This window comes from Syngnathus leptorhynchus, chromosome 4 (genome assembly GCF_054491065.1).
Source record: "Syngnathus leptorhynchus isolate UIUO chromosome 4, UIUO_Slep, whole genome shotgun sequence".
NCBI lineage: Eukaryota > Metazoa > Chordata > Actinopteri > Syngnathiformes > Syngnathidae > Syngnathus > Syngnathus leptorhynchus.
In genome coordinates, this window is record NC_141198.1 from 11,332,125 (window position 1) to 11,346,686 (window position 14,562).

Genomic DNA, 14,562 nt, shown 5'->3' on the forward strand with positions numbered 1-14,562 from the left:
AAAGTTTTGCACAAATTATTTCCAAATATATTTTGCTGTCCGTGGCCTTCCCATAATAGAAGAGTTGGACAAAAAAAAATAATTCAGCCTTTAGATGACTTAACCAAACTATTTGGATGCATTCTTTGACAGGTGCACTTGTTCCTTTGAGAGTCTTCCACAGGGTCTGTTTCTATATACACACATGGAGGAAAGTTAGTCCATGTGGAAAGTGGTGTCCAGCGGGGTGTGTCTTTGGCAGCAAAGCGTGGCCTACTGTCTATATTTAGCCCGAAAGGCTTTCTTTTCTCGCCTGTGTGACCCTCGCTCGTTGCTGCAGACATTCCCATATCGGCGCATAGAGAGACGCCACTGACTGCAAAAGAGGGCAAAGACTGCATGACTGCAGTTGGCTGCCAATGATGATGACACATTTATAGTCAAGAATACACCTGCGCATACTTGGACCATGCACATTCATAGTCGTTTTGGTTTGGACTTTATTTTTCGGTAACGATGGGGGATGGCGAGCTCGTTTTTCAGTTGCCCGGGAGATCGGGTTCTCCGGCGGACAACAGGAGTTTCAGCGCCGGCGTTGGCTTCGGAGAGACATTGGTACTGCGGCACAAAGAAGTTCATAACTTTTTTTTCGTCCCCTTCAGGGAGCAGCCCATTTACAGCACGCGGGCCCACGTCTTCCAAATTGACCCCAACACCAAGAAGAACTGGCTGCCCACCAGCAAGCATGCCGTCACCGTGTCCTACTTTTACGACAGTACTCGCAATGTCTACCGCATCATCAGCCTGGATGGTACCAAGGTGAGCTTAAGTCCTTTCCTGTAGCATTTGCATTTTGCACTTTCTTCAACTCCTGCTCACTGGCCTGGTTTTATCAAGGTGTCTTGCTTTCACAAAACTTTGCAAGAGGTGCTTCTGCTCTTTAGCACTGTGAAAGCATTGCACACTGTCAAAGGACTTGTAGCTCATGTTTCAATGCGTCCTTATGTGTGTGTGTGTGTGTGTGTGTGTGTGTGTGTGTGTGTGTGTGTGTGTGTGTGTGTGTGTGTGTGTGTGTGTGCTGAGACTGTGCATATAAATACTATCTGCACATGTGCTGTTTCTGCAAGTCTGTCAGATATAATGTACAGCCTTAATCTGACAGATAACAAAGAAGAGTTTTCTACAAAAGCCTGCCAATTTTGAATGATTAAAAAAAATCACCAATTCTATTGAATGTGACTTAAAATGGATGTTACTATGTTATATTATCTTTAATTGGTCTTGTAATAAGTGGGATTTGAGGATTGTAAGTCGTCCCCCCCCCCAAAAAAAAAACCTGAGAGTAGATTTCCATAATTCAGTACTACGTAGATCTCAGTATTTTTCCGTTTTCAGGAATTATCTTCAAATACATATATTTTATTTCGAAACAAGTCTCGGAATTCCCTCAACATTGTCTTGCGCAATATGCATCAAGGTATTCAGATAATCGTTATAATTCATTCACGATCAAGTCGAGGGTTGTGAATAAGAGTCGAGATGGTAAATAAGAAAAGCAACGGTGAACATGCCATAATGATAATAATGTAACTTTAACATTTCCTCCAGCACCTCACACCACATTAACACGAGCAAATGAATTGATTATGTAGCACTCATGCATGCCGAACATAACCTTTGCCATACTCTTATTGATGTCAGTTAATCAGAATGTTCCACAGCATCACCACTGATCGATTAGCTGTTAATTAGCTCTGCTTTAGAGATGTTGGATTACAGTATGGAAGACTTAAAATATTTTTTTCTCACTGCCAACAATTCTCATTAACTGACCAAAGTGTGCTGAGTAAAGTCTCTACATAATTCATGACCTTTTAACACTGTCTCGAGCGCTCTGCTACGTCTGGAGATATTTATGAAGAATCACTTTCCATTGCTCGAGTCTATTATAACTAGAATTTATGGGGTGAAAAAACAGTGTTATTTCAACATTAGTTGGTCTGGAAAGTTGATTGATTTGTTGATGGTAAAATGAGGGCCTCACTGTCCACTTACCAGCTATAATACTGAACAACTGAATTGTGCTTATACTCAGAGGTGTTTCTAGTATTTTGTCCTCACGAGGTTCATTTTGTTGCCACAATTTTAGAAACATTCCTTTAGATTTTTTTTTTGGACTGATATGTAATCCAGTAAATGCATTGCAGCTATTACAAGCTTATTTTTGTTACCAAATACATTTTTAATAAATTAATTAATACATTATAAACACAATATATACAATATATAAGCTATTGGAAGCTTATTTTCGTTATCAAATACATTTGAATAAATGAATAAACAAATTGTAAATAAAATATATTAAAATAAAATATAACAAATAAATGAATAATAAAAATCAAAAAAGGTATTTCCATTGACATTTTGATTCCTAAACTTTAGTTAACCCAACTAACCCGAACCCAAAATAGTCCCTTTCTTTGCTTCTCCATTTGACCTGCACATGCACTCAGATACATTAAACACACTGTAGTAAGTTCATTTAAAATGTATTAAGTGGGTCTCCTCTGCGCCGCAGGCTATAATTAACAGCACCATCAGTCCCAACATGACGTTCACAAAGACCTCACAGAAGTTTGGCCAGTGGGCAGACAGTCGCGCTAACACTGTCTACGGCCTGGGATTCTCCACTGAACATCATCTGTCCAAGGTAACACCCCCCCCCCCCTCTCTAGTATGATCAAGCTGTGGCACAACAGAACCAGAACAAACTCAAAAGTATGGCCGCATCCAATGTGTCAGGCAAGCCAAGCAAAGATAAAGATGCTTATAACCAAAGCTGATATAGAGTGTATTTCCTGTTTCACATTTTATCTTGGATATTAATATCAGGTACGACACTGGGCCTCTCCCCCTTCCCTCAATAGCTGCTCTTAATACTACCCATAAATCCCTTCACCTTTTTCCTTTAAGTTATTTATATCCAATGGTTCACTCGTAAATGTGAGTGCATGATTTTATATAGGCTGATGTGATTTGGTCAGCTGCCAGGCCCTCAATTTTAATGTAAGGTAGACATTTAGCACAGGATAGTATTTACGCTCGGCTTTCTTCCACTGTAAAGCAGTAATTGATAATTCTCTGTGTATCTGACAAGTCAATTATTTTCAAATACAATAATTGTGTCGTGTGAGTAACCCTTACACCAGACATATGCCGCGATCTCAATAAAATAGGGAGTAAAGCAGTTTATATGAGGAATAAATTACTACTTTTATGTTCATGGGGCCGCTATTAGTAAGCAGCATTCAAACACTAATCATGGCCTTCAACATTTTTCTACCCTTGGATGTGACTTTTACCCACTAATTGACTTTTATTACCCTCCCAAAATTCTTTAAAAAAAAAAAATCCTCATAAACATTCATTATATCTTGTGGTATGGCACATCCAATGTCTTCACGTCGCACACTGACTTCTATTGGATTTGCTTTGATGAGACGAGAGCTATCCTATTATTATCCTAATGCTATCGAGTTACCGGCTGCCTATCTACAGATGGCAGACCTGAGAGTGACTCAAGTTTCCAACCAGACACTCCTCCACTCAACTGTAGACTTGAATTTAAAGGAACATTTGAAATATCGTAATGTTGCACGTCACAGTGACTAATATTTGCGTGTGTGTGTGTGTGCATGTGTGTGCAGTTTGCAGAGAAGTTTGCAGAGTATAAAGAAGCAGCGAGGCTTGCTAAAGAGAAAAGCCAAGAGAAGATGGAAATGGCCACTTCGCCATCTCAGGTATGTCAAGTCAGAACCAAAAAGCATCCCCAAACTTTATACTCAAATAAAGAAAGTGTTAGAGAAAACAATCAATGACAACATCTAAGTTTATTATACTGCTATATGAAAATATCATTGATAGAGACTTTGTCTTTTATTCGTACGATGCACATATTTACATTTTCTAATTTATGGAATTCAAAATCGCTTATTGTTTTTTTTTAAAAGTTTATGAAGAATTAAGAATTGAGATTGCTATTAATTTAACAATCGTTTCACCATGATGTTATTTTGCAGGAGTGATGGCAGGCTTACTTACTTTTATCTACATCAAAGTTGGCAAAATATCTGAAATGCACTTTATATGATGCAGTCCACAATGATAAACATGATTTCAAATCATCTCCGATCATTTGCAGTATCATATTTCTAAAAGAACATTATCGGACATTGCATTAGATCTCATTTTTAGATTGTTTAGGTGTGGCTAAAATCTTGGCCAGAGCATACCAGTAGTAAGATGCTGTTGCGTATTAGCATGCAAAAATGTTGCTCCTTCTCCCATTTTTGCTGAGCTTTAAAGCAAATGAGAGAAGGCCGCTTTGATTGGCAATGAATGAAGTCAACTGTGACCACAGAGGCACAATCCTCCCCCTGCAAATCCGCCTGCCTGCGGACATCGTCAAGAATTACACCGCTCATGAAAACAGAGCCCTAAATATTGTCCTACGAGGAATATATTATTTGATTTCTACTGTATTAAATGGCATTGTTCCTCACGCTCGCAAATTAAGTTCATTGAAGACTGTCAGTCCACAGTGTCTTTCTATATATGCCCCGGGAATAACTGGCGACCAGTCCTGGGTGTTCCCAAAGTCAGCTGGGATAGGCTCCAGCTCACAATCACGCAATTCTGAAGAGAAGAAGCGGTAGAAAATGGAAATCTGGCCGAGCGGCTCCTCTGCCTTCTAATGAAATGTTTAGCATCCATTTTGATGTTACTCAAGATGGTTGCCTCCCTGTGCTTCCCTAACCCTTTTGTCCCATGGGAGTGTTTGCCTCTTAACTCTGTATAATGGGCAACTTTATATTCATGAACTGAAATAAACAAAGCTCTTCTGGATGACAAGTAGTCTGCATGTGAGGCTTTTCTATGGAATGTTACATAATAGAAGTTTGTGGGAGGAAATGAGTGTGTTTCAAAGGAGAAATATGTGCTGTCGTTTAAATGTTGTTAACAGGCCTTTACGGAGCTTTGTTACAAAAGCTCGAATCATCGCGCCGCCATCACAAACGAGAGAAAATCTCCCTCTATTCAAAGTTTGCATTTTCATCACGGAAGGAAGGAATTGTTCCTTTAAAAAAAGAAGGACAGGAAAACTAAAGCAGAGCGCGACATGTTTCTCCCATTAAGCCGAATCCCAACCGGACTTGACCACTTTGAATGAGAAACGGGAAGTGTAACAAGAGACATAATCTGTCTCTTATCTCTGACTTCCTTCTCGTCCATTAGGAATGTATACAAACCGGGCCGTTGTGCCCTAAGACCTAATAGCTTTGTTTCATGTATGTGGATGATTTGTCTCGGCTTGTATGGGACATAAAGATAAGCTGCACTCGTTCAATTTACCCAACGCTATAGTGAGCTATTTAACAAGCTATCAGCACGTGCGAGTGCTCATAAAGAGTTCATCAGTATTGGAGGCGGCCCAGCAAGCGCATACAAACACACCTCCATCATTTCCCCAGTGAACTATTTACGTATATGGGAAAGATGATTCATTTATGAGGTTCTCTGCTTGCTATAATAAAAGACCCTGGAGATTGACTTTGTCGTTCTAGATTTTTCTGTTGTTGCGCAAAGCCTTGATGAAATGTAGCCATGAATTGTGTATGCGCGCACTTTCAAAAATATTGCGACAGCGAGTTGAACAGTGAGGCATTTTTTTTTTTTTTCAGACTGAACATATTTGGGTTGGACTTCAAAAGCAGCTTTGCTTACCTTTTGGTTTTGTTACGATTCACACAGTGTAATTAAACCGTGGCTGATCAAAAAGTCACATTTTTGTGCTTCCAACATTTGCAGAGTGATGACAAAAATGACTTATGATGCACATTTTTCTTTCACCCGAAGGAGTCTCCAGCGGGGGATTTCTCGTCACCTTTGACCCCTGTGACTCCACCCATGGAAAATATCAACGGCACAGATGAAATCTGTGATACGACCCCCAACTCAGACTCCAGACCAGAACCGTCACAAAACGCACTGGCCTTCGCTCATAGGTACGTCGCCCACGCCGGCATCCGCCATGTCGCACCCGCCTCAGGTGCTCTACTTCCTGTCTTGTCCCTTTGAAGCACACAGTTAGCACTTTGCTTTTTTTGTTTTTTGCTTGTGTGAGCCAATATTTTTTTTTTATTTTAGTGGCTGTTGCCATGTCAGCATGGTGAGGTGTTCTCCCACTATTCATCACTGCTTTCTCATGTCTCTCCTCTCTAGGGAGCAGTTTAAGACTTGTCGGGTCTGCTCTTTCTGATAGGGCTGTCATGACATGGCTGACTACTGCTGTTTACAATATCTCAAAAAAAAAAAAAAAGATCAGGCTCAAAGCTTATAAATATACATGCCATGACTTGGACATGGTGATATTTTGGTGCAGTGATTGTGTACTATTGGACCAATTGGTTCTCAGGAATAGTTTATGGGGCCATTTTAAACATGCTTGTTGATCAAATTAGTATGCTAGCTAACTTTATGCTTTCTTTTTACATGTAACTGCAATCTAATAATGTGTGTATCTGACAGTGCATGCTACTGTATTATTGCTCTTCTTAGCAGTGGATTATGTTCCTTATCTGATCCATATGCACTGTTGTGAGATCTGATCTCAAATATTTGATGGAGGTGCAGCACATGGACAGTTTTTCCAATTTATGCCTAAAAAGGTGTCAATGACTTGTTCTATAAGACTTACACAATGTGTGGAGTGGGCGGTGGAAAAAGACAAAATGAAAAAAAGAGTGTACAAAGGCTCTCCTCTCTCTCTCTCTCTCTCTCGCTCTCTCGCTCTATCACTCTCTTGCTCTCGCTCTCTCTCATGCTGTCTCGCTCTCCTTCTCTCTTTTCAAAATTGAGCTGCTATGTTCCGAGGAATGTATCATTTACTGTCACGTCTCTGTAATCTTGTACCAATCATTTCAATTTTCCTCGATCGTCTGAATTAAAGACATCAATCAAGTAATGTATTATCATTCATTAGTTCCAAATGAAAGTCCATGTTGGAGGCCTTTGGTGGGAATTTAATCATATGTTTCCAAATGGGTTTAAAATCTTAAGCATGAATGCTTTGGAATTCCCAGTGTTCCATCATGAATTCTTTATGGCTCAGGAGAAGCTGTGTGCAGTGAGAGCAGCTTGTAGCGAGGTGTGTGTGTGTGTGTGTGTGTGTGTGTGTGTGTGTGTGTGTGTGTGTTGTGTGTGTGTGTGTGTGTGTGTGTCTCTTAACGCTGTGTGCGTGGGAGACAGGCTCCACTCGGGAACTTGCCACTGCAAGCTTGGACATAACAAGCAAACCTCTGTCTTTTCTCATTTTAGAGGTATATGCAAAGAGGATGGCTGCAGTATTCCATCCTTGTTTTTCCCTTATTATGTGCTGCCCTGAAAAAATGTCTGTTGGATTTACATTGAGAAAAGTATGGACGTTGTTTGCATGCATTACTGTCATGTTTCAACAACATGAATATGATTTTATTTTGTGCAATGGTGAAACCTGATTTTATTGTGTGCAATCAATATTCATACGTGTTATTTTTTTTTTTTTTTATGTAAATCCCACACACTTTTTTCCCAATGTGTCAGGAGCATTTTGAATAAATTATTTGTGGTCCAATACCACTTGAATGTGTGATATGCTTTAATGTAAATGGCAGGCGACACAAATAATTTCTGATCCATTTTCAAATTATTATCTAGTTAGGACTAGAATTAATAATGCATCAGTCAAAATGTTTGTTCATTAGTTGAATTGATTCATTTTGAGAGAAGGAAGACTTTAAAAAGTTGTTAAATTTTAAAGGAAAAAAATAATTTCATTATACCCTTTGAAAATAAGTACTTTTTAAAGATTTTGGTGATTTGTGGCATCATTTTGAGCTTTGCAATCAATTATTAATTTTGAACGTAGATTAACTGTAAACTAAGCAAATAATATGCGTCATGTCTCTTGCTAAGTACAAAATTTCAAACTGTCTTCACTTTTAGTAATGTTGACATATTGCAACCATTTTATGTGACCAAACCCCCTTTTAAAAATAAATAGAAAAATAATTGAACTTTTTTTTCCTGGCTTCTTATTTTAAAACTAACAATGCTTCAATTTGTTATGTGTATGTGATAATATGAGGCAGTCATAAATTTGCTGTACATTGGTTTTCAGTCATAACGGTGCCCCGATTGAAACCATAACCACGATTAGAACCAGTGACAAAAGTGAGTTTGTCACCCCAGCACTGAAAAATGTATTGTTGAATTTTATTTTGCCAAGTAATTGCACAAAACCATCTGGATCCTGATGTTTTTTTTTTTTTTAAGTAGACTCATACATCTACTTACAAATGTATCCAGATGATATTATTTTGTGCAATCGCTAAAAGTGAGTAAATTCAACACATCATTTTTTTCAGTGTGTTAAATTGTCCGTATGGTTTGTCTATTTGGCTGTTGACCCGTCCAGGGTGGTCTCCACCTCTTGCCCAAAAATCAGCTAATGAGTATAAGCAGTGCGGAATTAAACAGATGGATTCAGATTCAGGTTTCAAAATAATTTTGTGTTTTAATTTGAAAAAAAAAAAAAACTCATTACAGAATAGCAACTAATCAATAATGCCCATTCAACAAGTAAAAATTAATTTGATTTTGTTTTCCAATAAAATAATTGTGAACCAACACAGCCACGATTATACTGTAAAACCATTTTATTAGAACACAATTTGTAATTCACTCACTACTTTGTGTTAAATATAATATACATTTTAGTTGCCTGCTGCTATTGCTAATCACGTAATGAAATGATAGCTAAGGAGACAAATTTCGTAGGTGTACTTTTTTTTTTTTAACTTTGGTGCCTAAACCGGCACTCACTGGGTGCTTGTGTGTGCTGAGCCCAGATAATTTTGCAAGCGTAGGCCCTCGTGTGTGGGTGCCAAGCGGAGGATGACAGACAGCTTGATGTGTTGGCCTGCGAGGAGTTTTATTTCTTTTTTTGGTGGTCTTGAGTGAACGGGGGCGTTGCGTATGCCAAACGTCACAGCGCCGTGAGCGCCTTCCTCCGCTGCTGCCATGGCAACTGCTTCTTGAAGGTGTTCAGTGAGGGGGAAGAAGTAGCCTGACGATGCTGCAACGTCAGCGCACGTGTGATGCAGACAAATGGAGGGAATCACACACGTTGAGTTGATCCTTTGAGGGGATTTCTATTAACTGGAGAAGAGTCAAGGACAAATTGTTTATTTAGGAGTTATGGGATGGCTCAAGTGGGTACAAAGCAATACAGTCAAAATGCACAACAACAACAACAAATCCTGCTGTACTTTCAAGCACATTGTGCAGAAGTAACTGTTCACAAAAAGTTTTCAAAGTTTTGTGTACACTTCATCAACTACTTTGAACAGATACTCTGATACAAACAAATTGAAAATATTACAACTGAGTTGTCGAGCAATGCAAGTAAAACAACTCAGCAAATGCAAAATGTCGCTTAAGAATTCCCGAGACATCAGTTAACTTACCGTCCCTGTGACCCACACACAATCCGCGTTGTCCCTGGCCCAAATTCAGCCTCCAATCACTCATTGAAGGACAATCACCGCCATCTTTCTCCATTTATTGCTCCATTGCTAGCTTTTGCCTTTTCCGTCCGTCTCCGTCTTCACTTCTTGACGGCTCTCCTGCTCTCCTGTTCTCCGAGCGCCCGTGTGGGGTTTATACATTGACGTGCTTTGGTGACAGCGTGTGTGTATGTGTGTGTGTGTATATGTGTGCGTGTATCTGTCAGTTCGCATGTGTAGGATGGCGTGTCGTCTCCCTCCTATGCGTCACACACACACACACACACACACACACACACACACACACACACACACACACACACACACATTTGCACTCCAAGAGGGGGGCGGCTGTTGTGTAAGAAGTGAAGGCGCCGTAGGAGTGTCGAGTGAATTAGATCAGGGATTTTTCTCCGTGAGTGCACATTGAGGCTGCTATTGGAAAAAGTGGGATTCTATATCTCCATATATGTGTGTTTGTGATGACAAGGGAGGAGAACAGAAAAGAACCTGAATATTGTTGGACATGTCAAGGACCTGACTTTTGCTGACGTTGGTACTCTTCAACTACTCTTTGAAAAGCAGCCAGAGAGCATTATCTAAACATCCGCAGTGAATGTAGCTCCACCAATAGATCAAATGTGATGTGGAAGTAAAATGTTCATATTGAAATCAAACCTCAACTCTGAACATTGCGGCATGTACATCTTTTTCTCTCTGTCATAACGCTCATTCACAATTTATTCACTTTCTCCCTCGGTCACACTTCTCATCTTCTCGTAGATCTGGATTAGATTAGGCCTCGGACAGTCTGGGGCTATAATCTCAGATTACAGTCGATTGATAGGGAAATGGTTTCTGGTCTTGATGTCGACTGCAATGCATGTGTAGGATGGATAGGTGCGTTAAATGTTTATGGCGTACAGATTGAACGGTGGACGGATAAACAGATGATGGCTGGATAATGGATGGCGAGATGATAAACGGAAGAATGGATGGATATAAAGGTCTTTAGGTTAAGATGTACTGTATGTAGGATGGATGGATGGATGGATGGATGGATGGATGGATGGATGGATGGATGGATGGATGGATGGATGGATGGATGGATGGATGCATTGATGGCTAATGGAGCAGTAGATCTGCGTATGGATGATGAGTGATGAGGGCGAGATTGGTCTGTAGGTTGCTAAATGGATGTATGGCGAGCCGCCGGATGGATTAACAAACGACAGATGGACAATGGAATGAAAGAAAATTGGCAGATAAGTGGATTGATTCAAGGCCGATAGATTACACCCTCTGCAAGCTTGGACTGTGTCATGTTCAATTGTAACTGTCCGCTGTTTTTCAAGTCACTATATGTATGATTGTGTCTCGCAGCCCGGCAATGACAAAACACTGGGAAGCCGAGTTGGAGGCACTAAAGGGGAACAATGCCAAGCTAACAGCGGCTCTGCTGGAGTCTACTGCCAACGTCAAACAGTGGAAACAACAACTGGCTGCCTACCAGGAGGAGGCCGAGAGACTACACAAACGAGTAAGCGGGGGGCTTCATTTCATGCACCGCGAGGTGACGTGTTCTTTTCGATACGCAAAATACATTTGCTGCAAAATGAAGCGCTCATCATGTGAGGCTTGGAGGGAAAAGTTTTGGCATTCAGATGAAGAGAAGCTAGTTGTGATCATGATCAATGTTATTCAACTCCTTTTAGGTGACAGAGCTCGAATGCCAGAGCAACCAAAGCCCGGCCATCAAATCTCAGAAGACAGAACTCAACCAAACCATCGAGGAACTGGAGGCAACCCTGAGGGACAAAGAAGAGGTGAGTTTGTGTCCAAAACATCACTTTACACCATTTGACTCTATGCTGTCATTTTCCAGGAAATGGAAAAACTAAAAGAAGAATTGGAAAACATGAATGACCTCATGGAGCAGAAAGACACTCTCTCCCAGAAACTCGAGGTCAGCCTTCGTCCCTCTGCTGAATTATAGATGGCACCGTCTTGTCCCAAATGTGCCTTTTGCTTCTCCCTCAAAAGGAAACGGAGCTCCGCAGTCGGGTGCTGGAGCAGCAGCTGGCGGGGGCCGAGCAGCGGCTGGAGGAGACTCAGGAGGAACAGGAGAACTTCAGGAAGAGCCTGCGAACGCTGCTGGAGCTGCTGGACGGCAAGATCTTTGAGCTGACCGAGCTCAGAGACACCCTGGCCCGACTCATAGAGGAGGCCAGCTAAGAAAAGGAGCTGCCACACGTCTTCATTACAGAGCCATACAACCATTCACGCCACCTTCCCCATGATGAAGTTGAGAGCCCTCAAAAATCTGATTGCGATCTTCCCCCTTGTAGCTCAGATAACGAGACTCATCTTTGCCTCATTGAATCTATGTATCATTCCTTCTTTCCATTTTCAGTTTGACACAATTAAAATAATTGCCTGTGTATTTGTTTTAGGAATTTGTCACAAACATTTCTCATACTAACCAGTAGATGGCGATGGCGTGGCGCCAGAAGATGACATCATGCTGCTTCTCCATCCAAAATTCCACAACTGTGAATTTTGTACCACTAATTTGATTCCTCTTCACCTGAATCCCACTAATTAATTGTATTTAATGTGTAGGCGCCAAGTTCTCCCCATCTATTGGTCAGTATGAGAAATATTGTCAGTGACAATAATATTCTAATATTCCAAAACCAATACATGGACAATTTTTCAATTTGTGTCTTGTGCTATATTTTATTTGTGTTTTATAAATTAAAATTGATAACCAAGCTGATATTAGACATTGACTCACTTGCTCCAGAGATAAACGAGAAACACGATCAATTAACCTATCTCAATTTAAACCAAAAAAAACCCCACCAAACTAATCAGTCACATTTATCAATTGGCTATCAACAATCACATAACATTAATTAGATAATTTTCAATTGAAAAGGGAAAGAACAACTGATATTATTATTATTATTATTGGCTGCTTGCTGAATTGATCTGACTCCGAGCCCCTCTGACGCCCACGTGCACACTCCCACTTAACTGTGCCTCAGTGCCATCTGTTGTTTCACTGCAAAAACTACACTACATCACTGCTTGTAGCAACGCTCCCCCCCCCAACCCGCAACCCGCAACCCCCAACCCCAGTTCACTCTACCCTGACAAACGTGGAAAGTCATGTGGATATAATTGCTTTTAAGACAGTCAAGAAAAAAATGTCGCCAAAGCTGCCAGATCTTTTCCAAACATTGTCCTCATGCTACGCTGATTCAAAGTGACTCGACTGTACAGAGAAGCAACTAAGTGTCACAGTTCTGGAAAATTAATGGACGACTTTCCACAAAAACACAAAGGAACATTGCAGATGCTCCCAATGTCTGGACGCACAGAGCTGTCACCAAACCGCGTTACAATATGTTACACTTCAAAACCTTCCTTGATAGCAGTGGACTTTTTATATGAATTAGAAAAAAAAGCAATCATTGACCTTTTACAGCAGATGGACCACATACCAAGACCATCCATCCGAAGGGTCCATTAATTTCTATTTTTATCTCCATCAGATCATAATGCAAAGTCTTCAATACAATACACACAATGTTTTACTTAACATTTTATCTTAGCTAGGTGTTGTTTTAGTTCATTGGCATTACCTAATTCCTATTTGCAGTGATTTTCTGCATATATGGATTTCTCCTCATGATTTTCATCCATTTGCATTTTTTTTTTAAATGTTACTTCGGCACCATCTTGCTGCATCTTGTTGCCAATGAACTATGTTTAGGTGAGTTGAGAAGTTTCATGTGTTGATTTTCTATCATCTTGTGGCATCTGTAGGCAATTTTAAACCATCTAAAATCAAAGTTTATTGACAGTACTATATGCAGTGCTATCTGCAGTTGAATTGGTTTCAAATGTGTGTACATAAATGTCATTTTTGAACCATGACTTTTTTCCATCTGCTGTATCTGGCTATCCATTTTGCCCTTCATGTAAAATCCCCACTGCTTAACGGAAGGTGGAAACCTTCTATCGGCGTAATCATGCCACACGGAAACGGATGGGGCATGAGAGTAACTCGCATCCAGACTGCTTCCACCATCGCAGGCAACTGAGCTGTCTTCCTGCCAAACTCAGTGTGGCGTGCGTGTGTATGTGAGTGTGGAGCTTGTGACCTTCAGCTTCAAAGTGTGCCTTCCGAGCACACGCCAGCGGACATACCGATTCTTTGTACATAATTTCTGTTTGTACTGTGAGGACAGCCAGTTTTGGGGAACACGGATGGTCGACACCTGCCCACTCACACTGAGCAATACCAGGCAGGCTCTGTACAACACCTCTCTGTCATTCTATCAGGTACTTTTTCTTCAAGTGGACTGCACACGCATCAATGCAGATGACACCCCCCCCCCACACACACACACCCTCACCCAACCAACAGGAAGTGAACTGCTCTTGACCGCTAACCTGTGTGGCAGCCCTGCTGGTCAAAGCGGTGCATCACGAAGGGCTTCAAGAGTGTTCTATCCACTTCTTGTGTGTGACTTTGCACCCTGAGTAAAACTGGCCACAGCTTTTCCCTTCTATGGGTGAACACAGAACTGGGTTTGGTTTTTTTTTTTTTACACTGGATTTAATTGTGTTTTAATTAGAGAACCATATACGACAACTTTGTACTCATGTAAATGGATGGAAAGCAAATGCAGTAACGCTGTGCGGCGACTTATTGTTGTGTATTAACCCATGGAAAAGTGTTACTGTACAGTACAGTGGACTTTTTAAGCAAAAGACGGCAACTTTTTGTCTATATCGATACTGAAAATGCATAACAGTGCAATACTCCGTCCGATATGTACCGGGTCGATTATTATTATTATTCCACGGCTTCTTTGGAAAATCTTTGCCTTTGACTTTCAAGGTCTCTCATTGAAAACCTCACATAAGATGCTCCGACTTCAACAGTCCTAAGTCACATTATGAA

General features: G+C 40.6%; 1 protein-coding gene across 1 annotated transcript; it reads left to right on the plus strand.

Annotated features, from left to right (window-relative positions):
- The first annotated feature begins 495 nt into the window (after window positions 1-495).
- Window positions 496-12,168, plus strand: homer1b (homer scaffold protein 1b). Its single transcript, XM_085909959.1, has 8 exons — window positions 496-798; window positions 2,558-2,689; window positions 3,687-3,779; window positions 5,896-6,044; window positions 10,968-11,124; window positions 11,300-11,410; window positions 11,470-11,550; window positions 11,628-12,168. The coding sequence occupies exons 1-8, from the start codon at window positions 496-498 to the stop codon at window positions 11,817-11,819; spliced, it is 1,218 nt and encodes a 405-aa protein (XP_085766085.1). The 3' UTR covers window positions 11,820-12,168.
- The last annotated feature ends 2,394 nt before the right edge of the window (window positions 12,169-14,562 follow it).